General features: G+C 54.1%; 1 protein-coding gene across 3 annotated transcripts in view; it reads right to left on the reverse strand.

Annotated features, from left to right (window-relative positions):
* Positions 1-906: 906 nt before the first annotated feature.
* PALD1 (phosphatase domain containing paladin 1) overlaps positions 907-19,626 on the reverse strand; it is a 77,218-nt gene continuing 58,498 nt past the window's right edge. For all 3 annotated transcript variants that reach the window (XM_055325725.1, XM_055325726.1, XM_055325724.1), the window contains exons 19-20: positions 4,631-4,786; positions 907-2,665 (exon numbers count right to left, since the gene is read on the reverse strand). In XM_055325725.1, coding sequence (XP_055181700.1) covers positions 2,513-2,665; positions 4,631-4,786 — 309 coding nt within the window. In that variant the 3' untranslated portion in view covers positions 907-2,512. The remainder of the gene's footprint in view (positions 2,666-4,630; positions 4,787-19,626) is intronic.

A 19,626-nucleotide genomic window follows, 5' to 3' on the forward strand; every position in this document is an offset into this window, starting at 1 on the left:
TGTATTCACTCATTTAGTTATTATATTTTGTATTCACTCATTTAACAGAGGCTTCCGATGCCCTGGACCACAGGAGCTACGGGCATGGGATCCAGTACTGCCACCTACCTGCCAGATGCCCTCCCACGGGCTGGACAGGCCCAGGGAGCCTGAGGGGACACACCCGTGAACACAGCATCTACTCTGCTATATCCCTACCCAGACCCTCTGACCCTGGGCCAAGAAGCGTCCCCTCCAACACCACGCACACCTACGCACACACGCCGGTTTGCATATCTCTACGTTCCCATTCAGAAGCCACGTGGAGCATCCTTGGGCTCTGTCGTGCTGGGAAATAACTCCAGGAGGCCTCCCCTCCCAGGCTGGAAAGATCACCAACCCTAGCACATGGAGCTCTGGGTTCCATTCTGACCACCTCCAGCTGACCGTGGAAATACAACCCAGGGGGTCTTATTCCCCTAACGCTGGGAGAGCTTGGAGAGGAGCCTGGGGTCGGTGCTCTCTGCCTCTTTACACACCAACCTCTCAATGCCATTGTGTCCAAGCATTTGGGGACTAAAAGAGGCCAAGCAAAGCCTGCAAGAGTGAGAGGAGGGAGTAGAGCCTGAGGTTCACCCTCCGTCACAGCCCCTGAATTTCCATGTTGCTCCATGTCCCTGAACAACACGACAGTCCTTCACACTTCAGCATGAATGAGCCTGTTACATGGCTTTCTTCAAGGAGAGGCTCAGCCCTGGGCATCCAGAGTGAGACAGTCATACATAAAGGATGTGAAGAAAAAGAGGGATGTCTGGAAAAACCTACCTTCTCTGAGAACTGGTGCTTTCAACTCACCTTGCCCACCCATTACTCTGAAGGAGCATCAGTTCTAGAATGTACTACAGACATTAGAGCAGACAGGCACACTTCACATTTAGCCATTTTTAATGCTCAAAAGCTCTGTACAAAAAAAAAATCACAAATGAATCCTCACAACACCCCTGTGAGGTAGGTAGGCAAGTATTATTCTCCCATTTTACAAACGGGGAAACTGAGGCAAAGAGGCGCAGCAACCGGCCAGTGGTCCCAGCACCGCTGAAAGTCAGGGCCACCCGTGAGAACACAGAGGATCCCTCACAGTTCAGCCTAATCTCTGACCCCTCATCTAGACCTTGTCTGCAAAGAAATGAAAACTCTCTAATAGATGCAAAAATAAAAACAAAAACAAATGGGAAAAGGTAGTGAACAAACATACAGTAGTTTTGCAGAAGACTTCAGCCAAGAAGGCCAAATGTTTTCCAATAGTAGGTAGATGTGAACAACTCTGGCCTCTTCTCCCGTGACCAGAGACACGTCCACCCACCTGTTTTTCTGCAGAAGTGCACGCACCCACCCAGGGAGGGCTCCCGGGCCGCCACGAGCCAGGCCAGGAGGGCGGCCTCTGCACCGGCCACAGCCCCCAGGGCTTTGGCGGACAGTGGGCCCCAGAGGAAGAAGCGCAAGACTCAAGGCCCAGCAGCCTTCCCACCGTGGGGACAGAGCTGCTCCTGAGGCTTCCCACTCACCATGCCTCGGCCCCTCTGCTCCCTCTGGAGTGAAGCTCAGGGGTCCTCAGCAAGAATGGCCTGGAACTTCCCTTGGCCTGCAGACTCACATACTCCACTGTTCACTCGGGGTCGCCCAGCAGTCCTCGGGGCTCCTGCTGCAGCGGCGGGGGACCTGGGGCCGAGCGGGGCTCCAGGGCAGGGAAGACGTGCACAGGGACCTGCCTCTGAGGGCTTGGGCTCTCTCTGCACCTCCCGCCCTGGCTCCCAGGGAAATGGAGCAGGCCTCTTCCACGGGGCTGCATCCACCTAGAAGGGCCTTCCCCCCGAGAGGGACTCTTCCCTTCTAGCTCCTTGGGGACCTCCACGGTCCCGCCAGCCCCAAGGGAGGGACAGGGGGAAGGGAACGAGAGGCAGAGCCTCCACCAGACCCAGCAGGACAGTAGTTGTGCTTCTTGGAATCTCCAGGTTGGAGACAGGGCATGAGAGGCAAGGAAACTGGTACAGCTGCCAGTGAGGTGACAAATCCACCAGAGCCTGTCCACTCACTGGGGAGCCAGGGGCCCCAGGGCAGGGCTGAGGCAGCAAGTGGGGAGAGGCTGAGTGGGGAGGGCAGCAAGAGAACACAAGATGGGGAAAGCAGCTCTGCACCCGAGGCTGTGAGGACCTCACTGAGGCGGGAGAGGAGGGCGTGCATGGACATGGTGAGAGCTTTGGCTGGCACTGAGCTCCTTGGAAACCGTCTGCAGCCTGCAAGGCACACACGAGGCCTTCCCAGAGGTCCACGCGGCTGCTGTTTACAAGTATAACTGTGCGCTACTTGTCCTATAAAAAGCTGGTTTTAATAAAGGGTGCCCACCCCACCCCAGGCTCTCTGGGAAGCTGAGGAATGGGCTCCTTGGGACCGCTCTCCCTGAAGAGCACCTGGTGCACCCCCAGCCTGCACGGGGCCCTGTAAAAGGGGGCGGCAGGGCCTGGGGCAGCACGTCCTACAGGAAGTCTCCAGCAGCCGAGGGCTCGGGGCTGCGGCTCTGCTCCTGCCACCTGCAGCGCAGTCTGGAGAAGGGCTGGGCCTGCACGCTCTCCAGCTCCGGGAAGCCCAGCTGATTGAGGATCTCGTAGACACCGGCCTTTGATGCCACCTGGGGGAAGACAGCAGAGATGGGGGCGGTACTCTCGGAGAGAGGTCACCCTGCCCCCTGCCACGTCACCACACCCTCTTCCCCTCATCGGGCTGCAGAACACACAGGTGAGCCTGGGGCCCTGCACGGCCTTCCACCAGCTCTGCGACCTGAGCAAGTTTGCCTTTTGGTGACCAGGAGCTTCAGCTTCTTTATAACGGGGACAACAGTGTCTATGCCCCAGGACGATGATGGAGGGCTCCAGAAGCCCAGAAAGCACCCAGCAGACAGTAAGGAAGAAGAAGAGTGGTGCAGGAGGCCAAGTACCCCTGTGTCCATGAAGCCCGGGTATTCCCACTGAGATGCTCAGGGTCGCAGGCCCGGCTGCTCTGAGCATTACAGCCAGGACCCCACAGAGGGCTAGCGAAGGTGGAATGGGCGTGGAAGCCAGCAAGAGCCCTGTGGCTGGCTGTTGCAGTTGGGGACCAGGCAGGCAGGCTGGGGCTCCCTGGACATTCTCCATCAGCCCTGTTGCCCGGTGGCCCCAGGCCTGGCACTAGATGTAACCCATTCAACAATCAGCCCCCTTCTCTCTCCAGCATCCTAGAAGATGGGGAGGATGTGCTCCACTCAGACCAGAGGTCCCAAGGCAACCCTCACCCCCACCCTCCATTCATCCCCGGGAGGGAGGGACTGAGAGCCCCTGAGGCTGGAGCCCATGCTCCTGGCTGAACCAGCTCTCTCCTTCCTTGACATCCCCCAACATGCACCACCCAGGCTCAGCTGGGGAGGGCATCGCACTCCTGCCCAGCCTCTGGTTCCCCCAATTTCCACTCTCCAAACAGAACCCAAGCATAAGTGTCCTAAGCAACCCACAATACCCAGGGGTCCAAAGAGGAAGCTCAGCCCAGGCCTGCCCAACAGGATGGCCCCGATGTGGCCTTGGTGGGATCCATCCCCTAACAGGCCTCCTGACTCTACACTCATCTGCCCAAGGACCACCCTCAAGGCTGGTCCTCACTATAAACCACCCAGCAGGCGCCAGGCACTGCAGTGGCCCCCCGCCCCGCCTCTGTTCCCTGGCAGCTCTGACCCCACCCGCACACTGCCTAGGCCCAGTGCCCCTCCTTACCCACTCTGGCTGGGGTCACCAGTCCCACCCTCCCACCCACCTGCCCCACAGGAGCTAACTCCGGCCTTGAGTGCAGATTAGAACTATCAGGACAGGCTGGCAAGGCCAGGAGACGCCAGCATCCTGGTGGAGGGGCAATTATAGGCCGCTCTGCCAAGGGAGGAAGGAGGCCTGTCTCCTGACCTGGAGGTGCCAAGGCAGCAGCTCTGCCCCTGTAACCACCAGCTGAGCCAGAGAACTAGAAGAACCGGGAGGCAACGTGGGGTGGGAGTGGAACAAAAGGCCACATCTCAGGCCAGATGTGGTGGGCTGGCAGCTGAGTGCCTGGCTCTGCTCCTGACCGAGGACAAGTGCCTCACTGGTCTGTGCTCAGCCTCCTCCACGTGAGGCAGACCTGCTCACATGGGGCCTGGCAGACGGCCCCCCACGTATCTCATGGAATCCCCATCACATCGCTCGGAGGTGGCGCTGACAGAGTCAAGAGGATCTCCCCCCTAGCGCTGAGGGTCAGCTGATCCAAGGTCATAGCTGGAAGGCGGCAGGGGCCAGGCCACCACGCCACCTTGTACCTAGCAGGGCACAGTGAGGGGTGAACACAGCGATCACAGGAAGCACCCAGAGAACGTCAGTCCCGGGGTGGGGGTGCCCAGAGCAGGACCCAGCCTGGCGCCCTGCCCCGTACTGCTCCCCACACCCCCCCTCTCCCTTCGTCCACTCATCCCACTTTGCCCAGCCGCCGGCCAGGTGCGGACGCGAGGCTGGACACCCACAGCTGAACGAGACAAGACCTTGTCGGGGAAGCCACCTGTGGAGAGAAACGATCGCTCGGGCCACCGGGAGCCTGCGCCTCTCACCTCCCACATCCACGAGCTGAAGGGCCTCCGCCAGGAGTCCGCCTTCTCCAGGTGGAGGTAAGCGTTGAAGAGCACCAGGTACACGTAACGCTCCAGGTACTGCAGACTGCGCAGCTGCAGCCTCCTGGCCTCCTGCTCCAATTTGGCCGCTCTCGCCTGCAGGACGGCACGGGGTGGCAGTTGGGGGGGTCCTCCCCACCCAACACGCAAGGACACACCACACACGCTCTACACACCGACACGCTCACACCCCCACTGCCCTCGGCACGATGCCGGGACATGAGGCAGGGATTGGGACAGCACAGTCAAGGGCATCGCCCTGGCTCAGGTTACAGGGGAGCCCAGCGGATGGCAAGGCGAAGCCATCGGGGCTCCGACTGTGGGCACAGCACGGCCTCTCCACCACCCCCGCGGCCTGGGCTCCCAGGCTTCCAGCTGCTCACACGCAGGGTGGTGTGTCTCTGCCAGGAGGGGGACCCCCATCTTGGCCTCTGACCCCGACTGGTCCTTCACTGACTTCATTGCCCTTTTCTCAAATGGCTCAGGGGCAGGGGCAGGAGGGGGTGAATGAATACAGCCCTCCAGCCCTGGCCCTCCTCCCCCAAGGCTGGAATAGATCCTAGAAAGGTCACCAGGGCAAGGGATCAACAAGGGATACAGTGGCTGAGGAAGAAAGGGGGGGGGTGTGTTGGGATGAGGAGGGAGGCATCGATCTTTTTAACAAGCCATCTTGGGCACCTTCTAGGAGACTGGTGCCAGGTGACACACTAGAGAGATAAAAGACTGCCACATGATTAAAGACAGGCTTCCCAGAGAGGGTGGGATTTGGCGGGGCAGTGTGGGCCTGGGGTTTGGGGGCAGAGAGCAAGCAGCCCACGGGCCAGTGCAGACATGAGGACGGTGCCCAGCAGGCGGGGACCTGGAAGGGGCTGGCCTGGCCATAACGAGGCTGGGAAGAGACAAGAAGGGGGCCTGGGCTGGCAGCCAGCTGAGGAAGCCCACCCTCTGCCCTAGCCCGGCTTCCCACCCCGGCACACAGATGCCAGGCCCCAGCCCAAACCAATCAGAGGGGAGCCCGTGAGACACGGGATGCTCCTGGGGAGACTGTGTGCAGCCAGGGGTGACTCTGTGCAGCCAGGGTGCAGCAGCATGGCATTAGCTTCCGAGAACCATTGAACGTTTAGGGGTAGGAGTGACCAGTTAATAGAAGGCTCACAGGAAGCTAATGCTCAAGAGGAAAGGGATTTAGATGGGGTCCTCTTGGGGCTTTCTCAGTGTGGACATCACAGGCACCCCAAGACGCACAGAGTCAGCTTCCCCGCTGCACGGGTGTCCCTGCACCATGCCCGAGATGCTCCTCTGACCCAACACAGACGTGCAGCTCACCCGGATGGGGAGCCCAGGAGAAGGAACGCCACACTTCACCTCACACTTGCCCCTTCTCACCGCACACCCTCCAGGCCTCCATCTGGGCCCCTAGCAGCTCTCTGTACTCCAGGAAGAAGACGGAGCACAGGGGCTGCTCCCTCGGGCACCTGGAACATCCTCGGGAGGGCTAACAGCCAGCCCTGGGCCTCCCAGAACCAGGAAGGACCCCACTCCTGCCCCCACCCCAAGCTAGGCTACAGATGAAAGCCTACCTGGATGGGCACACCTCAGCCCAGTGCATCTCCTCTGGGCCACTGCCCCCGACATGACACGACCCACAGCCCCAAGAGCCAGGAGCCATACTGGGACTGTCTGCAGGGCCCGTGGTCCCCCCTCTGTCTTCTGCCTCAGGTAAGAGCCTTCCTGGGGTTTGAGTAAGTGCAAGGGAACCTGCACAGCTGGCCCACCCACACCATCCAGAAGGGGCTCTAGGGTACTGGGGATGGGGCGGGGGTGGAAGGTGGGTAGCGATGGGGCCCAGTCGGAGGGCTCCCTGACTGGGCTCTGGGCCTGGTTCTGCCATTTAAACTCTCAGCTCCTGTGTTCCCGGAGGTAGGACTGCTCAGGTGCAGAAGGTACGAGGAAGCACCTATAAACCACGAAGAGTCACAGCAAGCCACGGAACAGCAGGGAGAGCTACAACACCAGGACCAAGAGGGCACAGGCCCCATGTCCACGGGATGTTTCTTGAGCACTAATTGAAAGTAGTTTAAAATGGCTCTTTCCTGGCCAAACTGTGGGGGAGATTCCCTCCTTCTTTCAAGAAAAATGTTCAATAAGCTCCAGGGATGGAGACTGTTCAATAAGCAGGCAGTGGAAGGGAAGGGGGTGGAAGGGCCTCGTGCAGGGCAGCATTGCCCTCCTTAGGGATAGCGGAGTGGTGGTGTACTGGCCATACTTTGTCTCTCAGTAAAACCTTTTGTTTTTGTCCATTGCCTAATTTCCAAACAAAAAAAAAAATTTTTTTTTGAGCACCTGCTTGGTTGATCCTTAAGACAAGAGGCACCTGGCCCTGCTCCAGTCATCTCCTGCAGCAGCCATGGGGCCATTGCCACCCTCACCTCTGCTAGAAGCCCTCACTGGCCCCTTTGTCTGTAGGATCAGGGCCTCGCTTGCCTTCCATACCCTGTCCTGGGCCCCAGTCTCCCCCTGATTGCCTCCTCCTCTGTGCCCCCTCTCCTGTCAGTCTACCTTGGATACACCCACTCTTGGCCCCTTCCTCCCCTCCTCAGATCACCTTTCTGCCCCCTCCCTCCCTCTTCCCACCCCACCTCAAATACCACCGCCTCTTTGATGCCCATCCTGGTCTAGTTACCCGCCCTGTCTCAATCCCCTGGCCCAGCTACTCTGGGTGCTCTGCAGTTGTCGTCTGCGCCACCCCCCTCCCCCAGCCCATGAAGGTCGCAGCAGGTGAGAGCTCTGGGGCTGGCCCAAGAGCACAACCACCTCAGCCTTGTCCTCTCCAAGCCCCGGCTCCCATGGGGACAGGGGTCTGCTCCTCCCAGAGACACCAGAGAGGACTGGGTCTGAGGAATATTCAGGGCAGAGAGGCTGGGTGATTCCTTCAGAGCCCTACCGGCAAGGTAGGATAGAATTATCTCTAAATTCGGACCCCAAGTAAAGGTGACACCTGACACCCCCTAGAAGGTTCCGTGGACACATCCTGCATGATCATAGTCTGTGATTTGAGATGATGGCCCATCTTCCTATCAAGGCCCTGGTTTCCTTAAAATCACCCCATGTGGGCACTGTCTGGGGAGGAGGCTAGGCCAGCCTCCTCCTGTTGATAAAAATAGTGGAGCTGTTTTTAAATGGCCTGGCAGGCTAGGCTGTCATTAGCTGTGGTGGAGCTGGACAAGCCTTGCTCATCCATTGGGACTGGGCCCTAAAATAGAAGAGGCCTAGGAAAGGTGGCCAGGGTGCTGGGCATTTCAGCTTGAGAAGCCTGCGGTCAGCCGGCGTCAACGTGGGCCGAGCATCGCCGGCGGTGGCTCTCCGGAAGCGCTGCTCTTTCTTGGCCACATGGAAGAGACTCACTGAGGCAGGGCTAATGCACCTCCCCAGGTGTGTCCAGGGCCTAGCACATGCCACGTGCCAGAGTGAGCATGTCACATCCAGGACTGTTAGATCCCAACATGCTCTCCTGGCAACCCTATGCAGAAGAGGGACACTCAGTTTGCAGATGAGGCTAGACAAGGTTAAGTTACTGCCCGGTGTCAGAGTCCCCAGGTGAGACACAAATTCCAAGTGCCCAGCTTGCTGACCACCCTGGGCCCTTTCGCCGCGGTCAAGCTCAACCACACCCTGCCTCACTCTTGCCTCTATACCCTTCCCCCCAGCCCTCCTCCTGCCTGGAAAGCCCTTCCCCTCCACCAGGTCAGGCTCTGCTCCACTTGTCCCTCCAGACCCAGGCCGAGCCCCAGCTTTCCTGAAGCCTGCTCTGAGTGCTCCAGCCTCTTCTCGGCCTCTTCTGCTCCCCAAAGAGTGATCAGTCTTGAAAACAAGCCTGGGGTCAGGCCCAGATTATAAGGAGGTTTACATCTTCCCACCTCCCCACCACCCCGATGTCAGCGCCAGGGCGCGGACTAGGTATGCGGCAGGTACCCGACTGGTGGATGAGCACGGACCCCCCCAGGCCGGCTCAGCAGGTCTCATGCTTCCAATGCCATCTGGAATCTAGATTCCAGACGGGACACTGGGGACCCCACATGGTACCTCCACCCCTGGGGAATCCAGACTATGACGTGCTACTGCCTGCCTAAGGGCTCCCGGTAGGTATCGATCCAGCTCCTCAAACTCACAAAACACGTCCCAGGAGAACCTCCTGAACTCTCCCCAAACCTGCCCACCCCCGTGTCTGCCCATCTGAATGTCCCTCCTTCCCGTTGCTCAGGCCAAAACCCGGCCCTCCTCCCTGACTTTGCCCTTCCTCAGCCCCACAGCCAACCAGTCAGGGCATCTCGTCAACCACTTCAAACATTCCCAGAGGCCGCTCACCTCTTACCACCTCAGGCCAAGCCACCTCACCTCAGTGACAGCCCCTGGCTCGCCTCCCAGGCCACCCTCATCCCCAATTCGTGCAGCCTATTCTCAACAGAGCCCCAGAGGGAGCCTGCTAGAACCTGGCTCCTCTGCTCAACCCACTGCACAGGCCCCCACTGGAACTCAGAGTAGAAGCCAACGTCTGTGAAATCATCCGGGCAATCCCAGACGGGGCCCCATCCCGCCTGCCTGACCCCTGACCTCTGTAGCCTCTGACCTCCTCTCCTGCCTCTCCCTGCCCCTCAAACATACCGGGAAGCCCGCCCCCCCACCTCAGGGCCCTTGCACATGCTGTATCCCTCTATCTGGATGTGAGCATGGCTCCCCCATTCGCCTCCTCAGGTCCGTGTTCAAATGCTACCTTTCACCAAGCCCCTTCCTGACCCAGACCATTTGTAAAACTGCAATCTCGCTATCCCCACAGATGTATCTCGATGTGACACGACATGACTTTGACTTCTGTATTTTTCCTTGTGTGTCTCCCTCACTGCAGTGTGGGATCCATGGGGGCAGGAACTTCCCTGTTGCGCTCATGAGGCATCTCCAGAACTAGCACAGTGCCTGGCACTTAGGAGGGACACGGTAAATATTAGCCAAATTGGTGACTAATACTTCTGTCTCCCATTTCTGTTAAGCCCTGCATCACAGACTGCCGGGGGTTACTCAGATCAACCCTCTGCTTTCCAGAAGGGGAGACTGAGGTCAAAGAGGTGAGCCAACCCACCAGGGTCCCATGGAGAGCTGGACGCAGCACAGGCTGTGCAGAAAGAGAACCCAAGGAGAGAAACAAGAAGAGTAGGTGAGGCCAGGCTCAGGGCGTGAGTCCGTCCAAGCCAGACGACACCCCCATTACTGGAGCCTGCCTGCTGCCCTCTCCCTGACCCGCTCAGTAGGAAGGGGCAGGGCCCGGCGGTCTCTGCCGTACAGCTGGGGAGGCAGCTGACAGCCCTCGGAGATGGCCAGTCTCTAGGGGTGAGGGGCCAATCTCTAGGGCCAGTCTCTGGAGCACCGACCTCACCATCCTTCCCAAAGCGCAGTGCCACCCCCTCCTTGTCAGACCCAACCAATCAGTGCCAGCTGCTTCCAGGGGCTTCCTACAAGTCCCCGCAAACCCTGTCCTGGGGCCTGTCCTGGGGCCTCCAGCACAAGGAAGCTTTCTGTACCTCATCCACAGAGGAGAGAAAATGGCCCTTGGCCCATAGAAAAGTAACCAGTTTTCCAAAGAACACATCTCATTCAGTACTTTCAAAGCATGAAGGGACTAAGGCTGGCACCACGGGCTTCTCTGTGTGCCTTTCATCCAACAAATGTTGTTTACCCGTAGGCCAGGCTCTGGGATTCAGTGCCAAGACATGGGCCTCAGGAGCCCACTCCCCAGCACATAACCCGGTGAGCCAGCCAGGTGTCCCAGCACCCCCACCCACCGCACGGACACCCACTCCCACCTCACCTGGTGCCCAGGCTGTGCTCACCACCACCCTTCAAGCCAGGTGGAGAGCATCAGTGACCTCAGGTGCTAGATGGGCAAGAAAAGGCCCACGCAGGCCAAAGCAATTCGCCCAGGGTTGTGTGGGGAGTCAGTTACTAGCAGAGCCAAGGCTAGAACACGGGGTTTCCATCCCAGACCCTGGGCATTTTTGGTTGCTGGACAAGATCGCCCTCTCCTGGCAGACCAACAACGTGGCCCAAGAACAAAAAGGCCTAAGGAAGGTAGGAGTCAGTTTTCCTGTTTCATCATATGGTGACTTATTCAACCTTCTGTCCATTCATCCACTCACCAGACAGACGTCTGTAGAGCCCTACTTGTGCCAGGCAGGGCCTGGGAGTCAGGGTCCCAGAGAGGAGCCCTTGCACAGCAGAAGAGAGATGAGCAGCAGACAGAGGCACCCCCGGTGACAACCACAACCCTAACAAGGTCAGCAGTGAGCACACAGGCAGGGTCTCGCTGATGGGCGGTGTGCCGCGGCAGAGATCTATACCCCCCCAGCCACTGAGACTCCCAAGCCTGATGCTGCACACTTAGAAACAAGCCTGGCCCACTGCAGGTGCTCAGTGGATGTCTGCTGTGGAATAAACCAGAAGGTCCCCCTGGAGGGTGGAAATTGTTTCAGCTCAGCCACACAAAGGGAAGGAGAGGAAAGCAAGAGGTCTCAGCCACTGACAACATGTGCTCTACACACAGATGCGTGCACACACACATATGCATGCACAAGCATGCACACAACATACGCACACACATGCGTGCACACATGCACGTGTATGCACACATATGCATGGATGTGCATGAGCACAACACAGGCACACAACATACACACGTGTGTGCATATATGCATACACACAACACACATGCACACACGTATGCACACACAGACACACACACACACTGTTCTGACAGCCACTCGTCCACCCACTAGCTCTATTTTGGGCTGGATGTGAAAGAGCCGCGGGAAGCAACCCTTTCCTCCCGTCATATTTTATGTGACAGCTCACAGAGCCCCAGGGCTGCTCTAATTGCATGACGCAGGCCCTGGAGACACATTACCTACTGGAATGAGGTCTCCAGGGAATGACTTTGGCCTAGCCAGAGCTGTGGAGAGACTGACAGGGACCCCGCCTGGGGCTCAGAGCCAGCGCTGTCTCACTCTATATTTTTCTTAAAATAATAACCTTAGCCTTTGGGGGCACCGAGCTGTATCTCTGACCTTTGGCAACTCTGCACCAAGCCAGACTGGCGTGAGCAGTAGAGGCCCCCTGGCTTCCTCACTGGCCCCTTCCTTTTTCCACCACAACAAAACTGGTCCCCTGGGTTGTGGCCGTCAGAGAGAAAAGGAACACTGGTCGAGGAGCTGGGAGGTAAGTTCTGGTCCTGCCTCAAGCTGGTCATGATGTCATTGGGCCTCTGCGTCTTCCTCAGTAAAATGGTCTAGTAAAGCCCCACCAACATCTCCCTACCAGCCACTCTGACGACCAGAGGAGACTAAAACTCTAAAAGCACTGCTCAAAGTTCAAGATTGTCTAGGAAAAAAAATCTCCATTTGAGACCAAAGGACATTTCATTTCTCTCGTGTGGCTACGTTTATCTCAGTTTTTCTTCAAACGCTTTCTGAAGGGACAGACGGGAGACCCATCAGACTGTTTTAAACACAGAACGCTAAGGATGAGCATCACCAGCCAAGGCTAAGGGAAAGGCTCCTGGCATTAATGACTCTAGCAGGCCTTCCTCCAGGAGCTCTGACCTTGGTTTGTGTCACAAATATTTTCCCCCTCCAGGCCCAGCAGGAAACAACTAATCCACCAGATGGTGTCACCACTGTGAGCTGGTGGCCATCCCAGATTCTCCTCAGCCTGGGCCCAACCTTGTCACCTCTATCACCACCTCACCGAGTGGCCTAGTTCAAAGAGCTTTCTCTTTCTTTTTCCCTTTTGAGGTGTTTTTTTTAAATGCCCTGAGCATGCTGGTGCCCTCGCACGCGCAGGGTTGATCAGGTCCTGGCCCAGTCTCACTGACGCTCCAGAGAGTGGAGGACACAACCCTGGGCTGCAGCTCGCAGAGGCCAGGCAGCTTGGGACGGGCCCAGGCAGACAGAGGAGCCAAGACTGTCCTACCAGGAAAGGCCTGTCTCTGTGGAAGATGTGTGTGCACATTGGGTCCCATCCCCCCCATCTCTACCTATGACTCGAGTCTGGGATGTGCTCTTGACCTCTGGCCTCCTCAGGCTGGGAAGACAAGGGGCACAGATTGTGGCTTCTAGTTCTCATTTTCTCCCACAGCAGCAAGGGCTCGAGGTGGGAGGGCAGTGAAACTGCCTCCTCTATCCGGGGAAGCACAGAGGGCCCGATCTGGGTGTCACACTCTGGGGTCCCGCTCTCCTTCTGGCCTCCACCAGCTGTGGGCTGTTGGGCAAACCCAGCACCTCCCCTTCCTCAAATGCAAAAATGATGTTACAACCTGCCCTTCACCAGGCGCAGGTACGGAGTAAGGACGGAGCCAGACCAGGGATGTGAAAATGCACAGTCAGCCTGCTGGGGGCATCTCCCACGCTGGTTCTGAGTTAGGGCTGGGTGTGGGGGCTGGGTCCCCTGGCCTCCAGCACTGGCTGCCAGCAAGTCCCAGCTTCCCCTCGGGAGCCCCTGTGTCCTCCTTCCCCCAGCCCACCCTGGTCACCCAGACCCGCCTCACAGACCCCAAGTCCATCCAAGTCTGGAGGAGACGCAGGGCTCACCACATCAAACACGCTCCCCCTGGGCTTTAGAGAAGCACCTCCCACACCTCTTTTGAACATGAGCAAGTCAAATGAAAAACCAAGCCCTGTGCCTGCCTTCCTTCCTCCATCACACCTCAGGGAAGTACCTTTCTGGAATTAATGGAGAGGGAATGAGAGCGCCAACATATCACCATTTATGCAAACCCTCAATGAAATAAAGGATCCAGGGAGGGACGCCAGCAGCTGCGAGATTGCAGGGTTTTCTGTACCCCTGTGGCAGCACACAGCATCACTGTGTCTATACCAGCCAAATACCAAGCTGGATCTGATCAAGCCTCTGGCTCTACCCATTGACAGGAAACACAGGAGCTGTGGCACAGCGCAGTTAAACCCAGGGATGTGGGATGCCTGGGTGACACGGTGGATGAGTGCCTGGCTTTGGCTCGGGTCATGATCGTGGCATCCCGGGATCGAGTCCCACGTCGGGTTCCCTGCATGGAGCCTGCTTCTCCCTCTGCCTGTGTCTCTGTCTCTCTCTCTGTGCCTCTCATGAATAAATAAATAAATACAATCTTTAAAAAAAACTCAGGGGTGCAATTAGCCAGGTCCAGACTATAGGATGCCTAGTGAGCAACCCAATCACCTCAGGGCTATGCGTCAAGAGAAGAGCTGTTCTAGACTCCATGGGCCACACCAGCCAAATGTGATCTGTGGCTCTTGTTTGGATACTGATCCAACTGCAAAGACTTTGTGAGACCACTGAGAAAATCTAAACACTGCCCAGGTATTGAGTGGTAAGAAATAACTTCTAGGTTTTAGGGACGATAATGGCTGATAATGCTCTTTTTTAAAAAGGTTTCCTCCTCCTTAAGGTATGTACTGAAATACTGACAGAGGAAGGAACTGAGGCCTGGAATTTGATTCAAAATGATCCAGAGGGTGGGGCTGGGGCTGGATAGGCTTTAGATGAACTAAGTCTAGCTCTGATTGGTCATTCCAGAAGCTGGGAGGCAGGCACACAAAGGTTTGTGAAATTATTCTCCCAAGTTTGAAGGCTTCTGTTTGAAATTTTCCAAAATAATTTAAAAGAAAAGTAAGATCTGACCTTTCAACGTTGTCAATAATCCTAATTCCATGCATCAGCCTACAGAAATTGTCTGCACCAGAGACAGAGCAACACTCAGTATGATGCTCACCACCCATCACCTGGCCAGAGAATGACAGCGAGCCATTGGGCCACCTCTGTAGGAACAGCACATGGCCACGGGCACTTCTGCTCGGCAGACGCCGTGACCGGTAAATAGGATGATGGAAGGTTCTTTGGCAAACAGGATAAAGTGTCCCTGAGCTGAAACTATGGTCTGATGTTGTCTTTATAACAACCAACAAGCTCAAAACAGCCCCCAACCTCACCGTGCAAGCCCACAGGCACAGAGGCTCCTGCACCCCGAGCCCTCCTTTCTCTTCCACAACAGGGAAGGGACCTCAAATGCTCCCACTCTTCTCTGCCAGGGACCCTGAAATCATTTTATTGCTGGAAGAAGCACACTCGTCGAGTTCCAGGAACTGTTTGCTTAACTGCTAATTATTAAAGTTTAAGTTCCCCACTGGACCTGGCAGGGGCCGGGGAAGGGAAATTCAGTATTTGGGGAACCTGGGGGGTTGCGGGCCAGGAATCTGAGGTACCACATACTGACGAGGGTTTCAGAATCCCACAGCTGTGGGCTCCCAGGAGGAAAACTTCAGATGGGCAGAATGTGGACAGTACCTAGAATGTTCCCAAGCAAACAGAGCCGATGTGGGTGATAAATCCTTGCCCGGCCTGCTCTGGGCAGACAGCTACAGGCTCCATTGGGCACTGAGTGGAGACTTCCAGCCCTCTGGTTAGAGGGCAGGGGTTTAAATAAATAGCCAGGTACCAAGGGCGAGAAACAGCTGACAATTTCAGAAGAAGTCAGTTCACTGGAGGGAAAGCAGGTGCCTTTCTGGAGCCTCAGGAAATGAGGCCCACAACCCACCAGACGACAGGGATCAAGACCCTCGGGTAAAGGGTGACATGGTCAGGGAAGAGGTTTGGGGCTGGGAGTGAGGATCGTTGCCTCTCATCCCTGCTCTGATAGCAACTCACATGGGACTCAAGACAACCAGCTCTCTGGCTCCTCTGTAAACAGAGGGGACAAATGCCCAGTAAGCCCTTGAGCACCAAAATCTGAGGGTCTCTATGGAGAACATCACAGGACCCTGCCTACAGTGACCCTCAGAGTTCTCCCATTAGTTTAACATGTGTCATAGGCCAGCCCCATGCTTCCTGTCCCTCATGTCCTTCCCACACACAGCCCTGCCCGGGAGCAGTACTGGTCTAGCCTAGCAGGTGGGGACACGGGCAGTCAGAGAGGATGAAGACTGCTGTCCAAACCCAGGGTCCTCCAACTCCCACATCCGCATTCCTTCTGCTTGTCAGCCCACAACAATCCAACCATTCCCAGAGTCCACACACCCACACCGAGCAGGCCAGTAGTTGGGATTAGAAACATTAATCTACTCAAGGACTCTATCCTGAGATAATGTCCATTCTACTTTTCTGGTACTAAGATATCCTTTCTTTTATTTATTATTCATTCATGAGAGACACAGAGAGAAAGGCAAAGACACAGAGGAAGAAGCAGGCTCCTCTGGGGAGCCCGATGTGGGACTTGATCCCAGGACCCCAGGATCACACCTTGAGCCAAAGGCAGATGCTCAACCACTGAGCCACCCAGGTGTCCTAGTAGTGAGGTGTTTAAATGTTTGCTTCTTTCTTTCCTTCTTTCCTTCCTTTCTCTAAAATGGACACACTGAACAAGGTTATACACTAGCAATGCTAGGAAGGTCCTTCCCCTTTTTAAAAACTGGCCTGTGACATCCCAACTACTGGGCTTAAGGTTGCTTTTACCTCTTTCTTTGTTTTCTATCAGCAGTTCCAAGACTTCTAAGATTAGTGTCCTTAGAAGAAAAGATACCAGAGGGCCCCTTCCTTCCTTCTCTCCCTCCCCACTATCTGTCCACATATAGGCACTGAGGAAAGGCCCTGAGAGGACACAGTGAGAAGGTGGCCATATGCAAGCAGGATGACAGCACTCACTAGAAACCAAGCCAGTCAGAACATTTGCCTTGGACTTTCCAGCCCCCACTATATGAGAAAATAAATTTCTGCTGTTTAAGCTATGCGGTGGCGGTATTTTGTTGTGGTAGCCTGAGCTGACTATTGCACTTAATGATGACCTCTCTCCTCTAGAGGTTTTGGTTTCATCTGCAAAAAAGTGAGCCAGTCACATTCTGTGAGGCCAGCAAGACCCTAACACCACACCAAAGATATCAAAGGAAAAAGAGAACTACAGACCAGGGCAAGGTCTCTTAAGAATCTGATGTAAAAATCCTCAACAAACTGAATCTAGCAATGTAAAAAGATACACACCATGACCAAGTAGGATTTATCCCACTCGGATAAATGCAAGGTTGGTTTAACACCCAAAATTCAGGGACGCCTGGGTGGCTCAAGTGGTTGAGTGTCTGCCTTTGGCTCAGGATGTGATCCCAGGGTTCTGGGATCGAGTCCACATCAGGCTCCCTACATGGACCCTGCTTCTCCCTCTGACTGTGTCTCTGCCTCTCTATCTCTGTCTCTCTTGAATAAACTAATAAAATCTTTAAAAAAATAAAACACCCAAAATTCAATGAAAGTAATACACCATATCAATAGAATAACAGACAAAAACCATATAATCATCTCAACAGACATAAAGAGGCATTTGGCAATATTCAACATCTCCTCACAGAAAAAAAAAATTCAGTAAACTAAGAATGGAAAGGAACTTTCTCAAGCTGACAAAGAACATCTACCCACAGTTAATATCATACTTAATGTGAAAGGCTGAAGGCTTTGCCTTTAAGATCAGGAACAAGTCAAGGATATCTGTGCTAGCTACTTTTACTTAACATTCCACTAGAGGATCTAGCTAGGGTGATTAAGCAAGAAAATTAAATAAAAGGCATCCAAATTAGAGAGGAAACAGCAAAACTATCTCTATTTGCATATGACATGATCTTATAAATAGGAAATTCTAAGAAAATCACTAAAGAAAGTATTAAAACTAATGAATTAATATCACAAGGTTGCAAGATAGAAAATCAATATGTAAATATCAATTGCATCTCTAAATGGTAACAATGAACAAACTAAAAAATTAAATTGAGAAATCAACTCTATTTACAACAGCACAAAAGCAGTAAGCTGCTTACGAATAAATTTAACATAAGAAATATAAAACTTACTTGGCAACTCTCAAATATCTTGTAAAAAAGTAAAGAAGAGGGGATCCCTGGGTGGCTCAGCGGTTTAGCGCCTGCCTTAGGCCCAGGGCGTGATCCTGGAGTCCCAGGATCGAGTCCCGCATCAAGCTCCCGGCATGGAGCCTGCTTCTCCCTCTGCCTGTGTCTCTGTTTCTCTCTCTCTCTCTCTCTCTCTCTGTCTCTCTCTCTCTCTGTCTCTCATGAATAAATAAATAAAATCTTAAAAAAAAAAAAGTAAAGAAGACCTACGGAAATGTCAAGACATCTCCTGTTCATGGATCAAAAGAGTAAGTATTGTAAAAAAAAAAAAAAAAAAGAGTAACTATTGTTAAGATGGCAACACTCCCTAAATTGATCTGCATAGTCAATGTAATACCTATCAACTCTCAGCTGGCTTTTTTTTTTCTTTCAGAAATTAGCAAGCTAATCCTAAATTTCATATGGAAACACAAGGGACCCAGAATAGCCAAAATAAATTCTGAAAAAGAAAGAGTTGGGAGACCTCATTTCCTAATTTCAAAATTCACTACAATATCACAGTAATTAAGACAGCATGCTACTGGCCTAGAATAGACAAATAGATCAATGGAACAGGATTGAGATCTCAGAAACAAACCCTCACATTTACAGTCAACGGATTTTTTTAGAGGTGTCAAAACAACTCCATGAGGAAAGAACAGTCTTTTCAACACATGTGCTGGGACAACCGGATATCTACATGCAAGAGAATGAAGTTGGATCTCTACCTCACACCATATATAAAAATTAACTCAAGATGAATCAAAGACTAAATGCAAGAGTTACACTATAAAACTCTTAGAAGAAAACTACTTACTTCTTAGAGGTAAATTCTCAGGACCTTAGATGAGGCACGACATCAAAACCAGAAAGTGATATAGCCATATAACAGGATACAGGTCATAAAAAGGAGTGAAATAATGATCCCTGCTAGAACACAGATGTAACTTGAAAACATCACACTGAGGTAAAAGAAGCTGATCACAAGGACCATATATTGTATGATTCCATTTTTATGAAATGTCCAGAATAGGCAATTCCATAGAGGCAGAAAGTAGATGCACGGTTGCCTAGGCCTGGGGGAGGGGGAAACGGGGTGATGAAAATGTTCTGTATCTGGCTGTGGTGACGGCCACACAGCTCTGTGAATGTACTAAAAACCACTGACTTGCATACCTTAAATAACTGGATTGTATGGTATGTGAATTCTATTTGCATAAAGCTGTTATTAAGAAGACAGCAAGAGGGTGAGACAGGACTGCACAGATCCCCCAGTATGGCCCCCCACCAGGAGCATCCATGTCATCTAAGAGCTCACCCAACATCCAGACCTATGGAATCAGAAACTCAGACCTGGAGCCCAGCAACGGGGCCCTCCAGGTGACCTTGAAACTCACCACAGCTGGGGACTCCTGCTTAAACTAGATGGTTCTCAACTTTGACCCTGCATTGCAATCACCTAGGGAACTTTTTAAAAAAGACCCACACCTTAGCCCCCAAGTAGACCTACTAAGTCAAAGTCTTTAGGGATAGAACTCAGGCATGGTTATGTTTCAAAGCTCCTGTGTGAAACTAGGGTGCCACCAGGGTTAAAAAGGCAGAGAGAGTGAAGGCCTTCTGCTCTTCAGCCTCTTTGAGAGTTTGGCCCAGGCCCAGCTCACTAAGGCCACCTGGTGGCCATACTGAGGAATGACTGTATTTTGCTTCTGCTCCACCCCCACCCCACCTGCCACCCCCACCACCAGGGAGCGCTGGACCCACAGGGTTCAGGGATCCCTCTCCTCCCACCCCTGAGGTCAGCAACATCCTGGCCTCTGGAATGGGGGCGGGTGAACTTTTCCCAGAGGGTCATATCACGGGGCCAGGAGAGCTGTGTATGACAGTGCTCTGCTGACGACTAACAGAAAGGCACATTTTTTTTCCTACACAGGATGAAATTCTGGATTTTTACATAAAACTTGTACTTTTATGGAA

The sequence above is a fragment of the Nyctereutes procyonoides genome, unplaced genomic scaffold (assembly GCF_905146905.1).
Source record: "Nyctereutes procyonoides isolate TBG_1078 unplaced genomic scaffold, NYPRO_anot_genome, whole genome shotgun sequence".
NCBI classification, from domain to species: domain Eukaryota; kingdom Metazoa; phylum Chordata; class Mammalia; order Carnivora; family Canidae; genus Nyctereutes; species Nyctereutes procyonoides.